Source organism: Rhincodon typus, chromosome 13, assembly GCF_021869965.1.
Source record: "Rhincodon typus isolate 14 chromosome 13, sRhiTyp1.1, whole genome shotgun sequence".
NCBI lineage: Eukaryota > Metazoa > Chordata > Chondrichthyes > Orectolobiformes > Rhincodontidae > Rhincodon > Rhincodon typus.
The window spans coordinates 15,690,438-15,707,406 of record NC_063344.1 but is presented as its reverse complement, the minus strand read 5'-3'; the positions used below and the strand labels follow the sequence as shown (position 1 = coordinate 15,707,406).

The window sequence follows — 16,969 nt, the reverse complement described above, 5'->3', positions numbered from 1 at the left end:
TTAAGAAAGGGCAGTTAAAGTGAATTGGGAAATTAGCTTAAGGGTGAGATGCAATAGCAGACAATTAAGACGATATTGTGTGACAATCAGCAAAGGTCACCTTCCAGTAAGGGAGACAAAAACAGCAAAATAAATTTAGGGCAGTTAGCCTAACTTCGGTCATAGAGATAAATGCTGGAACCTATTAGGGTGAAACAGGCCTCTTAAATCTTAATTCAATCAAATAGAGTCATGTGTAAAAGGGAAATTGTGTTTTTGGATAATTGGTTCGTAGTACAGAACTTAAACATTAATTTTAAAATTTGACTTATTTTTCTAATCAACCTGTTCATAGGTGTTATTACACCCCTCCAGAGCACGTGCAACCTGAACCCGGGCCTCTGGGTCCAGGGTTAAGGACTCCACCTCTGCACCACAAGAGTCCCCTAAACATTATTAAAAGGAGACCAAGTCAAGGGTTTACACCTTGCACTCATCAGGACTAGGACACATGAAACCAGAATTTTCTTTTGGGGCAGGGGGTCTCTTGTGGCACAGTAGTCATGTTATCATTGGCAGCAATGACAGAAAAACCAAGTAAAATAAAGTTAATCAAACCAAATTTTCCCCAAATAAAGCCATTACAAATGCCATTACTCAGTACAAAAACAGAAAAGCGGCATATTAAATGGGAGAGAGATTACAGAACTCGGTGGTACAGAGGGACCTAGATGCTCTCATACAGGAAGCACAAGAAGCTAGTATGCAAATACAACAGGTGATTAGGAAGACAAATGAAATGTCGTCCTTTATTGCAAGGGGAACGGAACGAGAAGTAGTATGTTTTGCCACAGTTATGTAGACCACTGGTGATATGACATCTGGAGCACTGTTTTTTTGCCTCCATTGAAGGAAAGGGCATAATTGACTTAGAAGCAGGGCAGAGAAGGTTCACTTCACAATTGCTTGGATGAAGGAGTTGGCTTCTGAGGAGAGGTTGTTGGACAGATTGGGTCTGTATCAATGGGGTTTAAAAGATTGAAAAGTGATCTTAGTGAAACATACAATGTCCTGAGTCTACTTGACAGGATGGATGGTAAAGTATGTTTCCCTTGTGGCTGGGCCTAGAACTAGAGAATAAAGCTTAAAAGTAAGGGTTCTGAGAATTAAGATAAAAAGGAGACATGTTCCCTCTCAAAAAATTCTCTTCACCAGAAGTGTTGTGGAGACAGGGTCATCGAATATTTTAATGATTGGTGGATACAGATCAATAGGAATCAGCCTCCATTAATAAAACAGACAACCAGACCATTTGAGGGGACAACTGGTATAATTGAAAAGCAGCAAACCCCTGCAGCCAGTGGCTCTAAATCATAAAATTGTCCTTTAACCAACCTCCTAGTCTTGCTGTCTTTACCTGCTGTCTTACTATTCACTATTTTTAAAAAATCAATCAGCCTTCTATTTGGCACTTAAGTCAAATGCGTGTTGTAAAGTAAAATGCATTGAAACCACATCATTTTCTCCATCACTGCTCAGTAATGTTATATACACAATAGTGCCCAACAAATTTATGTTTACTGTACAGAATTAACAGCCAATATTCCAGGTATTAATTTTATCCAAATTATTGTCTCGAAATTTAGTCTTGAATGAGATGGCAGGTGGCTACCATATATAATATCTATTGTATAAAATTTTAATATCTTCTGCAAAATATACAAAATGCATTTGAACAAGTACTCATATAGCTGCATTACGTATGGGACAATTTTCATTTGAAGATGAATCTGTTCCTGTAAACTCACCAAGTCCCAGTCTACGTTGCGGAAGAAAGGATTACCCTGAATATCAGCAAATCCTGTCTGTGGGTGACATCCAAGCCGCTCTGTAGGATCCTAAAGCAAAAACATCAGCTGTAAGACAGCACTGAAGAACAAAGGTAGCCTTACCCCAATCAGCATTTAGATTTAGTTTTTTCTGATGTTCGCGAGATATTGCCATAAGTGCCAAAATTAAAGTTAGGGAAGAAAATACTTGGCATACGAAGCATCAAGTCTTGGTACACAAGGACTCTGAAGTCAGTAAAACTAACCCTTGCAGCCAAAGAGCTTTCTAATCTATTCTAAATATGTTTTCATAAGCAAACTTTAAAAGCATACCTCATACTGCACTGCACCATTCTTGCACTGTCCAAATCAGCCAATGACCCTTCAAAATAAGATGACAATTTGCACCAAACAGTTTTAAGCTAGAATTGGGATGTGTTGTCATACCTATGAGAAATTGGGCTGGGTCTGCCAGACTCATTTTACAGAAGTCCTTTACAAACAGCAAAGGAAACTCTTATACCTAGAATCCCAACTGGAATTGAACCCTGTGCTAGAGATGAAAGACTAGCATCTAACTCACAATAAACAAACAAACAAACAAACAAACAAACAAACAAACAAACAAACAAACAAACAAACAAACAAACAAACAAACAAACAAACAAACAAACAAACAAACAAACAAACAAACAGTCTTAGTATTTTGGATCTTAATGCTTTTTTTTAGTTATCTGCCTCTGGAATGCTACCTCCCTATTACATACGCAATTCTGTAAAGTGGGAATGGCATACCAATTTTCCATATCTCCTAACCCTTTTAGATGTTTTGACTATGATTGCTTCACTGGCTGCATGACCTGGAGTCTTGAAATTCAATGAACGAAGATAGCACAGCTCAAATCAAATCACATTCAAAGCTGACTAAAGTTTACAATTCTGAAATTCCATCAGTTTTAATATGGAATTCTAGGTTGCACAAATAATTGAGAAGCTTCCTTGAACTAAGCTCTCTGAATGATAGAATATCATCAAATCTTTCCAGCTGCATGCTGCATCCATAGATTTCCAAGAAGGTCTAGTTCAGAAGGTATAACAAAACAACTTTTTTTTGTAAAATCAACAAAGGAATATTACAAATGCATTAACTACAACAGTAATTATCCAAATGAATTTCATAGGTGAGAAAGAGATACTAAACATTAATAGTTTAAAAAGTTGACAGCTAATGTAACTGAGGAGTTAGGCTTTAAAAAAAAAAGGAAAGAATTAACAAAGCCAAGGTATTCAGAAAGGAAGAGCCACAAAATAAGGCCAAGATGACTGGAAGGTTCCATTGCACAGAACAGAAGGGGCTGCTGTAAAGTAATTGACACCATCAGCACCAACTGTCCAAGAACATTGAAGATAACTTCAAAAGGTTGAAGCTATACTTTAGTTCTAAATATTCTGTGCAAGTTGACAATTAAACTATGCCAAGGTTGAAGCATATGCTACAAAATAAAGCAAAAAGATTAGTACTATCCATACCTTATTGAGAAATCCTTTTAACACACTAGCAGCTTTGACAGAGAGGGAGCGTGGAATACGGATTTGTTTTTCCAAAATGACTGAAATGCATAAAAATACAAGTTTGAATTAACAATGTGCCCAGCATCAATACTATTCCAATATTTAACAAATTGGATTACTAATCAAGACATTGTTCATCCTGACTGTATACACTCCAATTACTGTACATCAAATCTTACTTCAAATAAGAAAGTTAACTGATTTAGCATTATAAAGAATAAAAAGGGAATTGTGCAGATGATAAATGCTTGTTTTAGGTGCAAGTCTGTTCAGAGTCAAAAGGGTCCGTAATTATGGAGAAGGATTTCTCTAAACTTATAAAATATTAACAATGCTTGGACCGAAGAAAGACCAATGTAGTTCAGACAGTTCAAAATTATCACAATGTATACTTATCTCTAATTTCACAATTCCATCTTTTCTCAAAATAAAAATCTATGTTACTGTTGGATTTTGAGACAATATCCACCTCTGGCGTGTCTTCGGGCAATACACGATTTCACTAATTTTGAGAGAAGTAAATAATTCTGACAGTCCACCCTACCTTTGTTGGGTTTGGGCATGTGTCCCTGGTTTCAGGGTTTACGATTTTGTTAAACAATTTATCAGAGTTCAATGGATTTGTATCCCTTAGAATACTGGCAACACTGAATAGGTCTCCTTGAGACTCCTTTTCTCCAATATGCAGATTTATAGTTTCCTCACTATCATTATTTCAAAACCTCCCAGCTTAACAGCTGTCAAATAATAATTATGTAGCAGTCAACATTCATTTGGAGCAATCAAGAAGATTCTGATTAAGCTAAGACAAAGATTTGGGGTAATGAAAGGAGAACTGATCATAGTGCAGACTTTGGCGTTCAGAAGAAATTTGAACGATGGAGCAAATTGGCTAGAGTTAAGAGTTAACTGGAGGTCAACACATCTATAAAAAAAACCCATGAAAAATAACAAAAAACTGTTGTGATACATTGAGAGGTCCACCAGGCAGTGTTAGTCAACATTACAGAATACTGAACCATATCAATGTTACCGCAAAAAAAACTGGACTCTGGAAATCCAAAATGAAAACACAAAATACTACAGATACTCAGGAGGTCTGGTTACCTGTAGAGACATTGTTCATGTTACCAAGATAAATGATCTTACATCAGTTCTGTACTTCTAGCACTTTTTTTTTTAAAAATCACTTATAATCTTGTTTGACAGGTAATATAAACTTAATTTCCTTTCATTCTTGCTTATATGTGTTCAAAATGAAAGAATTTCAAATGAAAGATTCAAAAGAATCTGACAACATTTTGCATAATCTGAGGTGAGACTCACAACCCCACACAGCTATTCTAGTCAGACTGCCTGAGCATAGTAATGTTACTACAGAAGAACTGGTTGGCACCATGTTGCTAAGGAAACACTGGTGCACTCTCCATTTTTAACATTTCTGAACAACAAACTGGAGATATCAATCACACAAATGATGATGTTGTCTGAAGCAAAGCCTTGACAACGGAGAAAAATAAAAGCCAATCAAGGACTTTATTCTCAGGGCTGATAATTAAAGATAAAGAGTCCACAGCACCAAACCTAAATCTCAGACAGTGGAGAGTAGTGACAAAATTTGAATCATGTCCAAAGAGATAGTGAACTAAACTGTTGATTGAACCTGAATAGCCAGGAAATTTCCAGACTGGATTCCAGAAACAAAATAACCAAGATTCTTGCTTCTGATCACTTCCTAATCTTTCATATTCGACAATGTGTGAACGCAGATTTTGGACGACAACAGGAATGATTTTATCTGTCCACCAAAAGAATAAACAAACACACACAACAGAGGATGGAAAACTGAATTGATATATATTGCAAATTATTTTTAAAATAATTCAACAGAAGAAATAACCTGCATATCCCCTGACCTCAGGAAGATCATAAGATGTAGAAGCAGAAGTAGGCCATTCAGCCCTTCAAGCTTCACTTTGCCATTCAATAAGATCATTACTGATCTGTTATTCCTCAACACCACTTTCCTACCTAATCCCCATAACGTGCATGCCTGCTATCTTTTCTCTGCCTCTGCACAGAACTCCAAGGTCATATATGGAGTCAATGCTGTAAAAAGCATTAGCACAGCAATTGCCACGCATCGACCCTTGGAACGGTTCTGCACGCAGATTATAGGAAAAGTTGCCCGTAACGCTCCAATCCCTTAATGATTAGAAATCTGTCTCAGCTTTGAATGTATTTAATATAGGCCAATCCAATCTCTCCTCATACAACAATCTGCCATCCCAGGAATCAGTCTGGTGAATCTTCACTGCACAGTCTTTATGGCAAGTATATTTGTTCTTAGGCAAAGAGACCAAGATGACAGAATGGTCAGACCATTGCTGAGTCTGGCTTTCAAGCTTTTGTTCTTTAATTGAATTTAAACAAAATGAGAGTTGAACCTGTGACCCCAGAATATTAGCGTGCGCCTCTGATTATTAATGCGGTGATATTACCACCAAAGCATAATCTCCCGTTGATTACAGGAAGCGGAGTTTTGTACGAGTTCAATACATATGTTAAGTTCTGTCCTACTCTCAAACAACATCAACAAACTTGTATTCTCTAGTTATTTTAGAGAGCTTGAGGGAACACCAGTGACCCAATTCAGTCACCATTGAAGGGTTTTGTGGCAATCAGTACACAACAAGGACCCTCCAGGTTTATGCAGCTCTATCCCATCCTCGAGTCATCAACAATAGCCTTTAGGTTGATTTTTAACAATAGACTGGTTGCGACTGTGGTCCCTTTCAGTGGTCCACCACAAACTCACCTGTCTTAATTGCTTTCATAACAATTACAACAATTCCACAAAGTAATTTTACATGTGTCAAACAATTTTCAGATGTTTGAAAGATTTGATAAAACACTTCCTTCAAGAACAGAGAAGAAATTATAACAGACTTTTATTGAGTAAAGGAGAGACAGTTATTTGTTTTGCTAAGCAGAGAATATAAAGCAATTGGCAAAGGGATGAGAGAGAACAGGCAAACAGCATATGGTTCTGCAGTGAGTTCACAGGATCAGGAATGCAGTGACTGAAAAGTGTGAGAAGCAGTTCATCAACTTTCAATAATAGAAATACTTGAAAAGAGGAAAAAATATCAAATAACAGATGTGTGGGAAAGTAGTATGGAAATAATTGAAAAATTCTCTCAAAACTCCAGAGATGCCACTGCTGTGTAATTCTACAGGTGCAAGTAATGTCAAGGTTGATTTCATTGGTGTGTTTTGAGCACTGCATTTATGTCAGATTTCTCTTTTAAAATTTAAGTACCTGCTGAACTTTATTTTTTATACATTCATGGGATATGGGTATCGCTGACTGGACCAGCATTTATTATCCAGCCTTAGTTTCTCTCAAGGAGGTAAACGTAAGCTGCTTTCTTGACTGCTGCAGTTCCATTTGGTATAAGGAGACCAACAACGTCATCGAGATGTATTGTTCCAGGACTTTGTATCAGCAACATTGAAGCAATGGTTATTTCCAACTCAGGATGTTGAATGGCTTGGGAGGAACTTTAAGATTATGCTGTTCCCATAGATTTTCTGCAACTGTCCTTCTAGACGCAAGTGGTCATGAGTTTGGAAGGTTTTCTCTAAGCAGCCCATGAATTTCTGCTGTGCATCTTGTTGACGGCACACATTGTTGTTACTGCAAGCTGGTCATGGAGGGAGTGAATGTTTGTGGATGTGGTGCCAATCAAACAAGCTGCTTTGTCCTGTATAGTATCAAGATTCTTGAGTGCTGTTGGAGTTGCATTCATCCAGGCAAGTGGGAACTATTCCATCACACATCCAACAGGTTCCTTGCAGATGGTGGACAGGCTTTGGGGAGTCAGGAGGGAAGTTGCGATCTGCAGGATTCTGAGACTCTGACCTAATCTTATACCCACAGTATTTATTTGGCAGTTCAGTTCCAAATCAAAGGTAACCCCCAGGCTGTTGACAATGGAAATCAATGATGGCAATGCTACTGAATGTCAAAAGACAATCTCTGATTTCCGATGTTAGCACAGACTGGATCTGTAAACATGAATGATATTCTGAACTGGTGTCAGGTCCCTGAGCAATATCCATAATAATACAAATCCAAAAGTTCAATATATTTTTGAAATGTAGTCACTGTTGTAAAATATTGAACATAGCAGCAAGTTTGTGCATAAGATCTCACAATCAGCAGAGGACCAGCACCTTTAACGATGTTACCAATGACATAGTAGCCAATTCTCATTCATTTCTTAGCCCGTTGCCATGGATCCTTTGTCCTCACCTAAGACAGTTTATCACCAGTACCTTCAACAAAACAGTTTTCCCTCAATACTGCACTGATTCATTATCCTTGAACATCTGTTGAAGTCTCTGAACTGAAGCTTGAACTTTTAAGCATTTGATTCAGCTGAAGAGTGCTACCATTATGGTACGCTGACTGTTACTATCTTGAGATCTCCAACCTTCTTATCAGTGTCTCTGGAACAAAAAGTCTCTTTAGGAGGTAACGGTGGTGTGTGTTGCCACTGACAGTGCACCTCCTTACTTGCCTCATTTCTAAAACATTTCTGAAGAAATCCACAATTTTTGAGGTACTTCAACAAGCCAATGGGCCAAGGACTGGCAGATGGAGTTTACTTCAGATAAATGAGGGGTGTTGAGTTTTGGGAAGACAAATCAGGGCAGAATTTATAGAGTTAATGGGAAGGTCCTGGGGAGTGTTGCTGAACAAAGAGACTGAGGGGTGCAGGTGCATAGCTCCTTGAAAGCGATGTTGCAGGTAAGGTAGATAGTGCGCTGAAAGCGGCGATCGGCACACCTGCCCTCATTGGTCATAACACTGAGTATAGGATTTGGGATGTCATGTTGTGGCTGTGCAGGTCATTGGTGAGGCAACTTCTGGAATACTGCGAACAATTCTGTTTGCCCTTCTACAAGAATGATTTTGTCAAACTTGAGAGGGTGCAGAAAAGGTCTACAAGGATGTTGCCGGGACTGGCGGGTTTGAGCAATAGGGAGAGGCTTAATAGCAGGGGCCTTTTTACCCCAAGAGCATCTGAGAGTGTGGGGTGATTTTATAGAGGCTTATAAAATTTTGAGGGGCAAAGACAGGATGAACAGGTCTTTTGCCTTGGGTGGGGAAGTCGAAAACTAGAGAAAATAGGTTCAAAGGTGAGACGGGAAAGATTTTAAAATTATCTAAGGGGTAACTTTTCACACAGAGGGTGGTGTGTGTGTGGAACAAGCTGCCAGAGGAAGAGGTGGAGGTGAGTACAATTACAACATCTAAAAGGCATCTGGATGAGTACATGAATAGGAAAGGTTCAGATGGATTTGGGGCAAATGCTGGCCAAAACATTAGGCAAATTGGGATGTCTGTTTGACGAGGATGAGTTAGACAGGGGATCTGTTTCTGTGCTGTATGACTGTATGACTCTTATATTTGCTTTTGTTCCAAGTAGCATTCACGATATGACGTTTAACTGAATGTTTATTTTTTAAACTTGCACTGAAAAACTTAAGTCAAACGTGTGCTGCTTGCACATAGAATTGTTAGTGAATTTGGTTGCAGCATAGTGTGGGAAACACTAGTTGTATGTCAAATCTTGAAGTGTTTTAAAATTACAAATCCCAAGATGACTTATTCTCGTTTCTCAATATTTAAGGTATTTTCCCCCTTCTCATTTATTGTATGCAGGGGAATTCCTCTTCTTTGGCCCAAGGGGCAACATTAAACACAGATTAAAGCTACATATACACGTGTCAAATCAATGCGTCTCAATCCTGTTTAAAGACAGCGCCCTCTTCTGGACTAACAATGTTTCAAATTCTAACTTTTGAACATAATCATTGCTAAGGATCACTATCATTTAGTCCAAATGGTCCATCCTTTTGCCCTAGCCCAGATGGAGAACATCAGCATGTTTGTCACTTTACTCACCAGCCCCAGATGGCTGGACTGTTTGTGATGCAGAGTTATGCCAACACTTCCCAATTTCCCACTCTAGCTGAGGCTACCACAAAGGATTCCGCCTGCTCAAACTCCCCTTGCCTGTGGCATGGTGAAACTCAGCTCAAGCCAGTCATCTCTCTCAAAATGATAGAGCAGCTGATAATCTGGTCAGACTGTGGCAACTTTACCTTAATCCTAGACTCTGGATATAAAATAAAATTGGAAGGAAATATAAAAAAATAACATTTCACCTTGGAAGAGATAATCCTCTGTGTTCTGATCTGGATTATCTGAGCTCCCCACTATGTCAAAAGGTGATCGGCCTGCCATCATCTCGAACATCAGCACACCCAGAGCCCACCAATCCACACTGAAACCTGAAATTAATACAGATGACCATTTTAAACGATACAGACAAATAAAGAATCAAAACTGTAAGAACAGGGTAATTTTGTTCAGTTTTTTTTTCAGGCGTCCCAAGTATGGCCCGGCAGGCAAGATGCTTTTCTTAGTTCTCCTCCAATGCAACATTCCAACAGAGGGAGAATGGGTCAGAGTGATTGAATTGACCAAAATGAGTGTGCGTCTCTCTCTACCACCCCGACCCCCACCCAACCCCAAGCAATCACAAATCAGAGGAAGAGAGTTCTAAAGATGACCCTCTGACCGTTTTAAATGGGAGACCTCTTTTTAAACGGCATCCTCTTAGTTCTAGTCTCTGCCATATCAGGAAACATCATTTGGGCACACCCTGTCATAACTGCTTTACTAAGATCACACATCATTCTTTGAAACTCCAGCGGATACAGCTTAGCTTACACAACCTATCATAAGATAATGTGGGGAGGCGATGGCCTCGTGGTATTATCGCTGGGCTGTTAATCCAGATACCCAGAGTGTGTTCTGGAGACTTGAGTTTGAATCCCGCCAGGGCAGACGGTGGAATTTGAATTCAATAAAATATCTGGAATTAAGAATCTAATGATGACTGTGAATCCATTGTCGATTGTCGGTAAAACCCATCTGGTTCACTAGTGTCCTTTAGGGAAGAAAACTGCCATCCTTACCTGGTCTGGCCTACATGTGACTCCAGACCACAGCAAATTGGTTGACTCTTAACTGCCCAGAAAGCAGTTACAGATGGGTAATAAATGCTGTCTAGCAATGCCCACATCCCGTGAATGAATAAAGAAAAAAAAGACAGGCCCTCCATTCCAGGATTCAGTCAAGTGAATATTTTGTGAAAAACTAACACATACGTCCTTTCTTAAAGTGGAGACTAACTCAACATAGTACTCCAGATGTGCCTCACCATAAATAACAACATCCCATTTGCTGCACCTGCATAATGACATTTTGCAATTCATATGAGGACTTCCTGTACCTCAGACTTGAAATGGGTTATGCTCCTAAGGGTTCTGACCAATCACAGATAAAATGCTTAAATGTAAACACAAGCTCGCAAATACAATAGCTATTCAACTCCAGGAAATTCAACTCACATAACTTAGGTGACATATATCTCCATTACTATTGGAACAATGATTATTTTTGACAAAGCATTCATGTAAAGAAACTTCATGAGTGTTCTTCACATTTATCAAATTTCTTTTAAAAACTAAAGAAAAAATCAACTACTTTAGTGATGGTTTATCCAATGTATTAATTATTTGCACATTGGAAAATTGTGCTAATTACACACAATCCAATAAATCACTAAGGAGATCATGCAGTGATTTTACCTGTGCCAGCTTTGTGACACATTACCCAATAGGCCCTGCACTTACTTTTTCTCCAAAACAGTCCTGTCCTCTACTTCTTCCCCCAGTGGTATTTCTTTCCAAGAAAACATCCAATTCCCTTTCAAAAGTAACTCTCTTTCAAAATACCACCCTTTCAGGAAATGCACTGCAGAACTTCATCCACTCACTGCCTTATATGTTTGATCAGTATTCTGAAAAATGATTTTGAGGAATTGATATCCACACTACCAAAGCAGAGCATGCCAACATTTAAAAAAAGAGGTTTGTTAGATGGTTGCAGAATGCAAGTAGAAGAATTAAGAGAACAGGGCAGGCTCATGGGATTAAGGGCACAGTTTCATTGAGCATAAAATACTCTTCCTCAGGTCAAATGACTTTCTTTACAGTGGTTCAATAGGGATTGGAGAGGATTTTTACTCTGAAAAATTATGCCATAGTAAAACTAAAATGCCAGTTTATAGCCAGCAGAACAACAAACTGCTATACTGAATATAATACTGGGTAAATAACAAAAAACATTCAGGTTGTTATTAAAAAAAAAGCTTAGAATGGTCTTCTCTCTACCTTTGAGGCAGAAAGCCTGGGTTCAAGTCCCACCTGCTCCAGAGGTGTCCCAAAACATATCTGGAAACGTTGATTAAAAATATCTCGAATGGTCTTTGAAATGTTACGTTTTAAACTCACACTGCAAGGACTCAAAAGGTCTAGAAAGCCCCACTTGAGTGGGCAACGGTTTATGAGTCCAAATAATTCCAACCAAGACTAAAATTACAATGGGAATTGTACAAAATCAGCTTAATTCAATAATTGATATTAGATCAGGACTTTTATTTTAGTACTGCCTTCATTTTAGTACTCACAACCTATCACCCCACCCACAAACTGACTTTCAACATGGAAACTAGATTTTCACCAGCTGGAAGTTTAGAACAAAATACCAAACAACATTACCATAATCCTCCCCTCTCAGGATTTCTGGAGCAATATAATTGGGAGTACCACAGAATGTGCTGGTTGTGTCTCCAGGCCTCAAGCCTTCCTGTAATTAAAACAAAAAAATTAATTTCAAACATAATTCCAGAGAATACATTGGTAAAATTCACCAATCCCCTTAAATTCTTCGAAGATGAGAATGCAATAAACGCCATATAGGTTCTCCAGAAAAGAGCTTTAAAACCCATTATAAAACTTGGCCAAAAGAAAAACTTCCAACCATTTCCATCCTTGTCTCTTTCTTCAACTAAAATGCAAGGTTCAAGATGACTCTTGGACCACCATCAATGCTCCTCTACAATAAAAGCAATGGGAATAACAGAGAAATGTTGCGAGACCAACTCAACACAAACGCCAAGCAACATACCATTTGCTAATTCGACCACAAAGTTAAGGGGATCAGAAAAAATAAATACTGTAGTTACGAGAGTAGGCCAGAGGCATGGGAATTCTCCAGCAAGTAATGCAATTCCTGACTCCATAAAGCTGATCCACAGCCCACAAAACACAAGTCAGGACTGGGATGGAATATTCTTTACTCACCTGGTTAAGTGTATTTCCAGTAGTTAAAGCTCAACACCATCCAGCACTAAGCAATCCACTTAGCCAGCACCTCATCCACAACATTAAACATTTACATCTTCACTACCTGAATCTCAGTGGAGACAGCATGTACAATCCACCAGATGCACTGCACCAGATTGTCAAGGTGCCTTCAGCAGCACTTTCTAAATCCACAACTTCTTTCACCCAGAAGGTCATGGGAAACAGGAGTCTGGGAACTCTGCCATCAGAAAATCATGAACTATCTTGATTTGAAAACGCATTCCCATCCCTTTACTGTTGCTGGGTCAAAACCTTCAAACACTTCCCCTTTTCCTCCCCTGAAAAGAAAAGATCAACGAAAACCGAAATTCATCTTCTTGCAATGTCATGACACAAAGCTGGGCAGGAGCATGAACCAACAGGAGGATGCAGAGATGCTTCAGTGTGATTTGGAAAAGTTGTGAGTGAACAAATGCATGGCAGGTGGAGTATAGTGGATAAATGTGAGGCTTTCCTCTTTGATAGAAAAAAAACAGGGCAGGTGATCTGAATGGCAATAGTTTGGACATGATGGTAGTATAAGATGATCTGGGTGCCCTTTTACACCAATTGCTGAAAGTCAGCATGCAGATGCAGCAGGTGGTTAAGGAGACAAGTGGTAGGTTAGCCTTCATAGCGAAATGATTCAAAAACAGAAGGGAGATCTTGCTGTAACTATATTGTGCTTTAGTAAAACCACACAGAGTACTGTGTGCAGATTTGGTTTCTTATCTGAGGATGGATGTTCTGGCTGTGGAGGGAGTAAAGGTTTATCAGACTGATTCCTTGGTTAGCAGGACTGACATGAAGAGACACAGATAGATTAGAACAATATTCACTGGAATTTAGAAGAATGAGGAGATGCTCATAAAAATTTATAAAACTAGACAAGATAAACACAGGAAGGGTGTTCGCCCGACACCTGGCGAGTCCAAAACCAGGGCTCTCCGTCTATGGTTTATAGGCCTTTTAGGACTGAGTTCAACAGAAATTTCTTCATCTAGATTGGCGTGCCTGTGGAATTCTCTGCCACAAAAAAGTTGACGCGAAAACATTAAATGTTTTCAAGAACTTAGTTACAGTTTGCAGGGCTAAAGGAATCAAAGGGTATGGAGAGATAGCAGGAACGGGGAACTGAGTTGCATGGCCAGCCATGATCATACTGAATGGCACAGCAGACCCAACTTTCCTGCTGCAATTTTCTATCTTCTATGCCCAGATGTACCTCAGTTACAACAAGACGGAGAGAGAAATTACTGACATTGTCATTTCTGTCATTATAATGAAGCATTTGAAACTGAAAAGCCACAAGAGCATCTCATGTAACTTATTTTTCAAAAGAATTTTATAGCTTCTACAACTCTTAAGTTTTTTGATAAATAGGACATCAAAGGATCCAAGAATCCAAAGAATCTTTGATACAAATGCAGTGTGGAGGAGCAGAGGGATCTTGGGGTTCATGTTCACTGTTCCCTGAAAGCTGCCACCCAGGTGGATAAAGTTGTTAAGAAGGCTTATGGCGTGTTAGCTTTCATTAATAGAGGGATTGAGTTCAAGAGCCGTGAAGTTATGCTCCAGCTATACAAAAGCCTGGTTCGGCCACATCTGGAGTATTGTGTCCAGTTCTGGTCACCTCATTACAGGAAAGATGTGGAAGTGTTAGAAAAGGTGCAGAGGAGATTTACCAGGATGTAGCCTGGAATGGAGGGAAGGTCTTACGAGGAAAGGTTGAGAGCGCTACGGCTTTTCTCTTTAGAACGACGAAGGATGAGAGGTGACTTGATAGAGGTGTACAAAATGATCAGAGGTATAGATAGAGTAGACAGCCAGAGACTTTTTCCCTAGGGTGGAGGTAGCTTTTACGAGGGGACATAGTTTTAAAGTGAAAGGAGGTAGATAGCGGGGAGACGTCAGAGGTAGGTTCTTTACTCAGAGTGGTAGGGGCGTGGAATGCATTGCCGGAGAGAGTAGTGGAGTCGGCCTCATTAGGGGCATTTAAGCGGCTATCAGATAGGCATATGGATGATAGTATAAAGGTAGCGGTGGAGGTTAGATAGACCTTAGGTTTAGGGTAAAAGTTCGGCACAACATCGTGGGCCTAAAGGCCTGTACTGTGCTGTACTGCTCTATGTTCTACGTTCCTTAAATGTATTTATAAGTTAGCTCAATGTCGTTGTGAATGGCTTTTTCATTCTAAAAAAGTCAACACTCTTCTTAGATAATATATTTCTGTCTTTGGATTGTCTGATTATTGTGTGCTTCCTTGAACATACTCCTTTTCTCTTCAAAACAACACCTCACATGTCCCAACATCACTTGTACTTAGCAATTCAAGAATACAGCAAATAGGAGGCCATTCAGCTTAAATAGATCATGCCTGATCTTTTACCACAATGCCATTTGCACACCACTACACTCACATCATCTGGTATTTTTAATGGCGAAGGTAGATCACCATCATCTTCTCAGGTAATTATGAATGGATAAAGAATACTTAATTTGCCAGCAACAGTCACATTTCTAGAACAACTACAAAAATAGCAAAACCCACTAATTTCCCAAGATTAAATATGCACACTGAATAGTGCCCCACAAAAATGACCAGACCTTAAAAAAAACAGAAGAATATGCCCAAATAGGTCAAGTAGCCTCAAATTAATGGCCATTTGGTCCCTGAGCCTTCTCTGCAATTCAGTGAGGGGGAGGCGATGGCCTAGTGGTATTATTGCTGGACTGTTAATCTAGACACCCAGAACGTTCTGGGGACCCAGTTGAAATCCCGCCACAGCCAATGGTGGAATTTGAATTCAATAAAATATCTGGAATTAAGAATCTAATGATGACCTTGAATCCACTGCCAATTGTCGGGAAAAACCCATCTGGTTCACTAATGTCCTTTAGGGAAGGAAACTGCCATCCTTACCTGGTCTGGCCTATATGTGACTCCAGACCCACAGTAAAGTGGTTAACTCTTAACTGCCCTCTGGGTAATTAGAGATGGGCAATAAATACTGTCTAGCCAGCAATGCCCTCATCCCGTTAATGAATAATAAAAAAAGACTATGACAGTGGTGCCTATCTCTGGACAAGGTGGTGTGGGGGTACAGGTTCCATCTGCTGCAGAGGTGTGCAATAGCATCTCTGAGCAGGTCGACTGGAAAACATCAATAAGATCACTAATGATCCGACTGTGGTTTCAACTCCACTTTCCTGGCTGCTCCCTTGTCAAAACTCTACAACACAGCCCTTGAATACATTCAATTTCTGCACTGTTCTGCTCGCTGTGAAAGAAAATTCCAAACAGTAATGATTCTCCGAGAGGAGAAATTCCTCCATGTCTAGGTCTTAAATGGAAGGCACTTATTTTGGAACTACATCCCCATAAGGGAAAACATCTTCTCCCATCCACCGTTTCAAGGCTCCTTAGAATATTGTACATTTCAGTAAGATCACATCTCATTCCTCTGTAGTCCAGCAAGGACAGGCGCAACCTGCACAGTCTTTCCTTGTAAGACAAACACTTCATCTCAGGTATCAGCTTCCTGAACATTATCTGACTGTTTCCAATCCAGGTATGATAAGTAAAGTGATCAAACTAAATATGGTACCTGAGATGTAAGATCAGCAATGTCTAGGACTATTAAAGCCAGCTTTTACATCAATGTCAACTTACCTTACACATTCCATAGTCTGTTAATTTAATATGCCCTTCAGAGTCCAGCAAGACATTATCTAGTTTCAAATCTCGGTAAATGATCCCATGTTCATGAAGATAGTTTAAGGCCAGACTGATTTCTGAAGAATAAAATCTGTCTCAAATGAAAAAAAAAATTCAATCCCTTGTAAAAACAGAGTGAACAAGATAAAAACACATCTACTAAGAAACAGAAATCAGATACATTTATCTATCTTGTATTTTTGTAAACTAATGGGAAGAACAACACTGCTTGATGGTGACACTGTCTTCTGTCTTCCTTCAGTGTGTCAAATCAATACCATGTTCCATTTATTCTTTCCCTGAACCTCAAATCTAGTAATAAGTTCATTGTCTTCACATCTCCAACAATCTCTGGATCTTTTGTTTTTAACAACCTACTCAATTTCAAGTAACTACTAATTCTTGATTTGCCTGATCACCAGTCATATGCTTTTCAACTTCGGTATTTTGGATATCAATTTGATCTGTTAGTTAAAAAGGCCCTAGTGCTCTCTTGAACTCTCAGTTTATAACTGGAATACAGTGGCACTTGGTCAAACAG

At 39.2% G+C, this 16,969-nt stretch overlaps 1 protein-coding gene across 1 annotated transcript in view; it reads right to left on the bottom strand.

Moving 5' to 3' along the window:
* prkci (protein kinase C, iota) overlaps positions 1 to 16,969 on the bottom strand; it is a 101,862-nt gene that overhangs the window by 13,915 nt on the left and 70,978 nt on the right. Inside the window, exons 11-15 of the mRNA XM_048604270.1 lie at positions 16,384 to 16,519; positions 12,084 to 12,171; positions 9,621 to 9,746; positions 3,339 to 3,418; positions 1,788 to 1,877 (exon numbers count right to left, since the gene is read on the bottom strand). Coding sequence (XP_048460227.1) covers positions 1,788 to 1,877; positions 3,339 to 3,418; positions 9,621 to 9,746; positions 12,084 to 12,171; positions 16,384 to 16,519 — 520 coding nt within the window. The remainder of the gene's footprint in view (positions 1 to 1,787; positions 1,878 to 3,338; positions 3,419 to 9,620; positions 9,747 to 12,083; positions 12,172 to 16,383; positions 16,520 to 16,969) is intronic.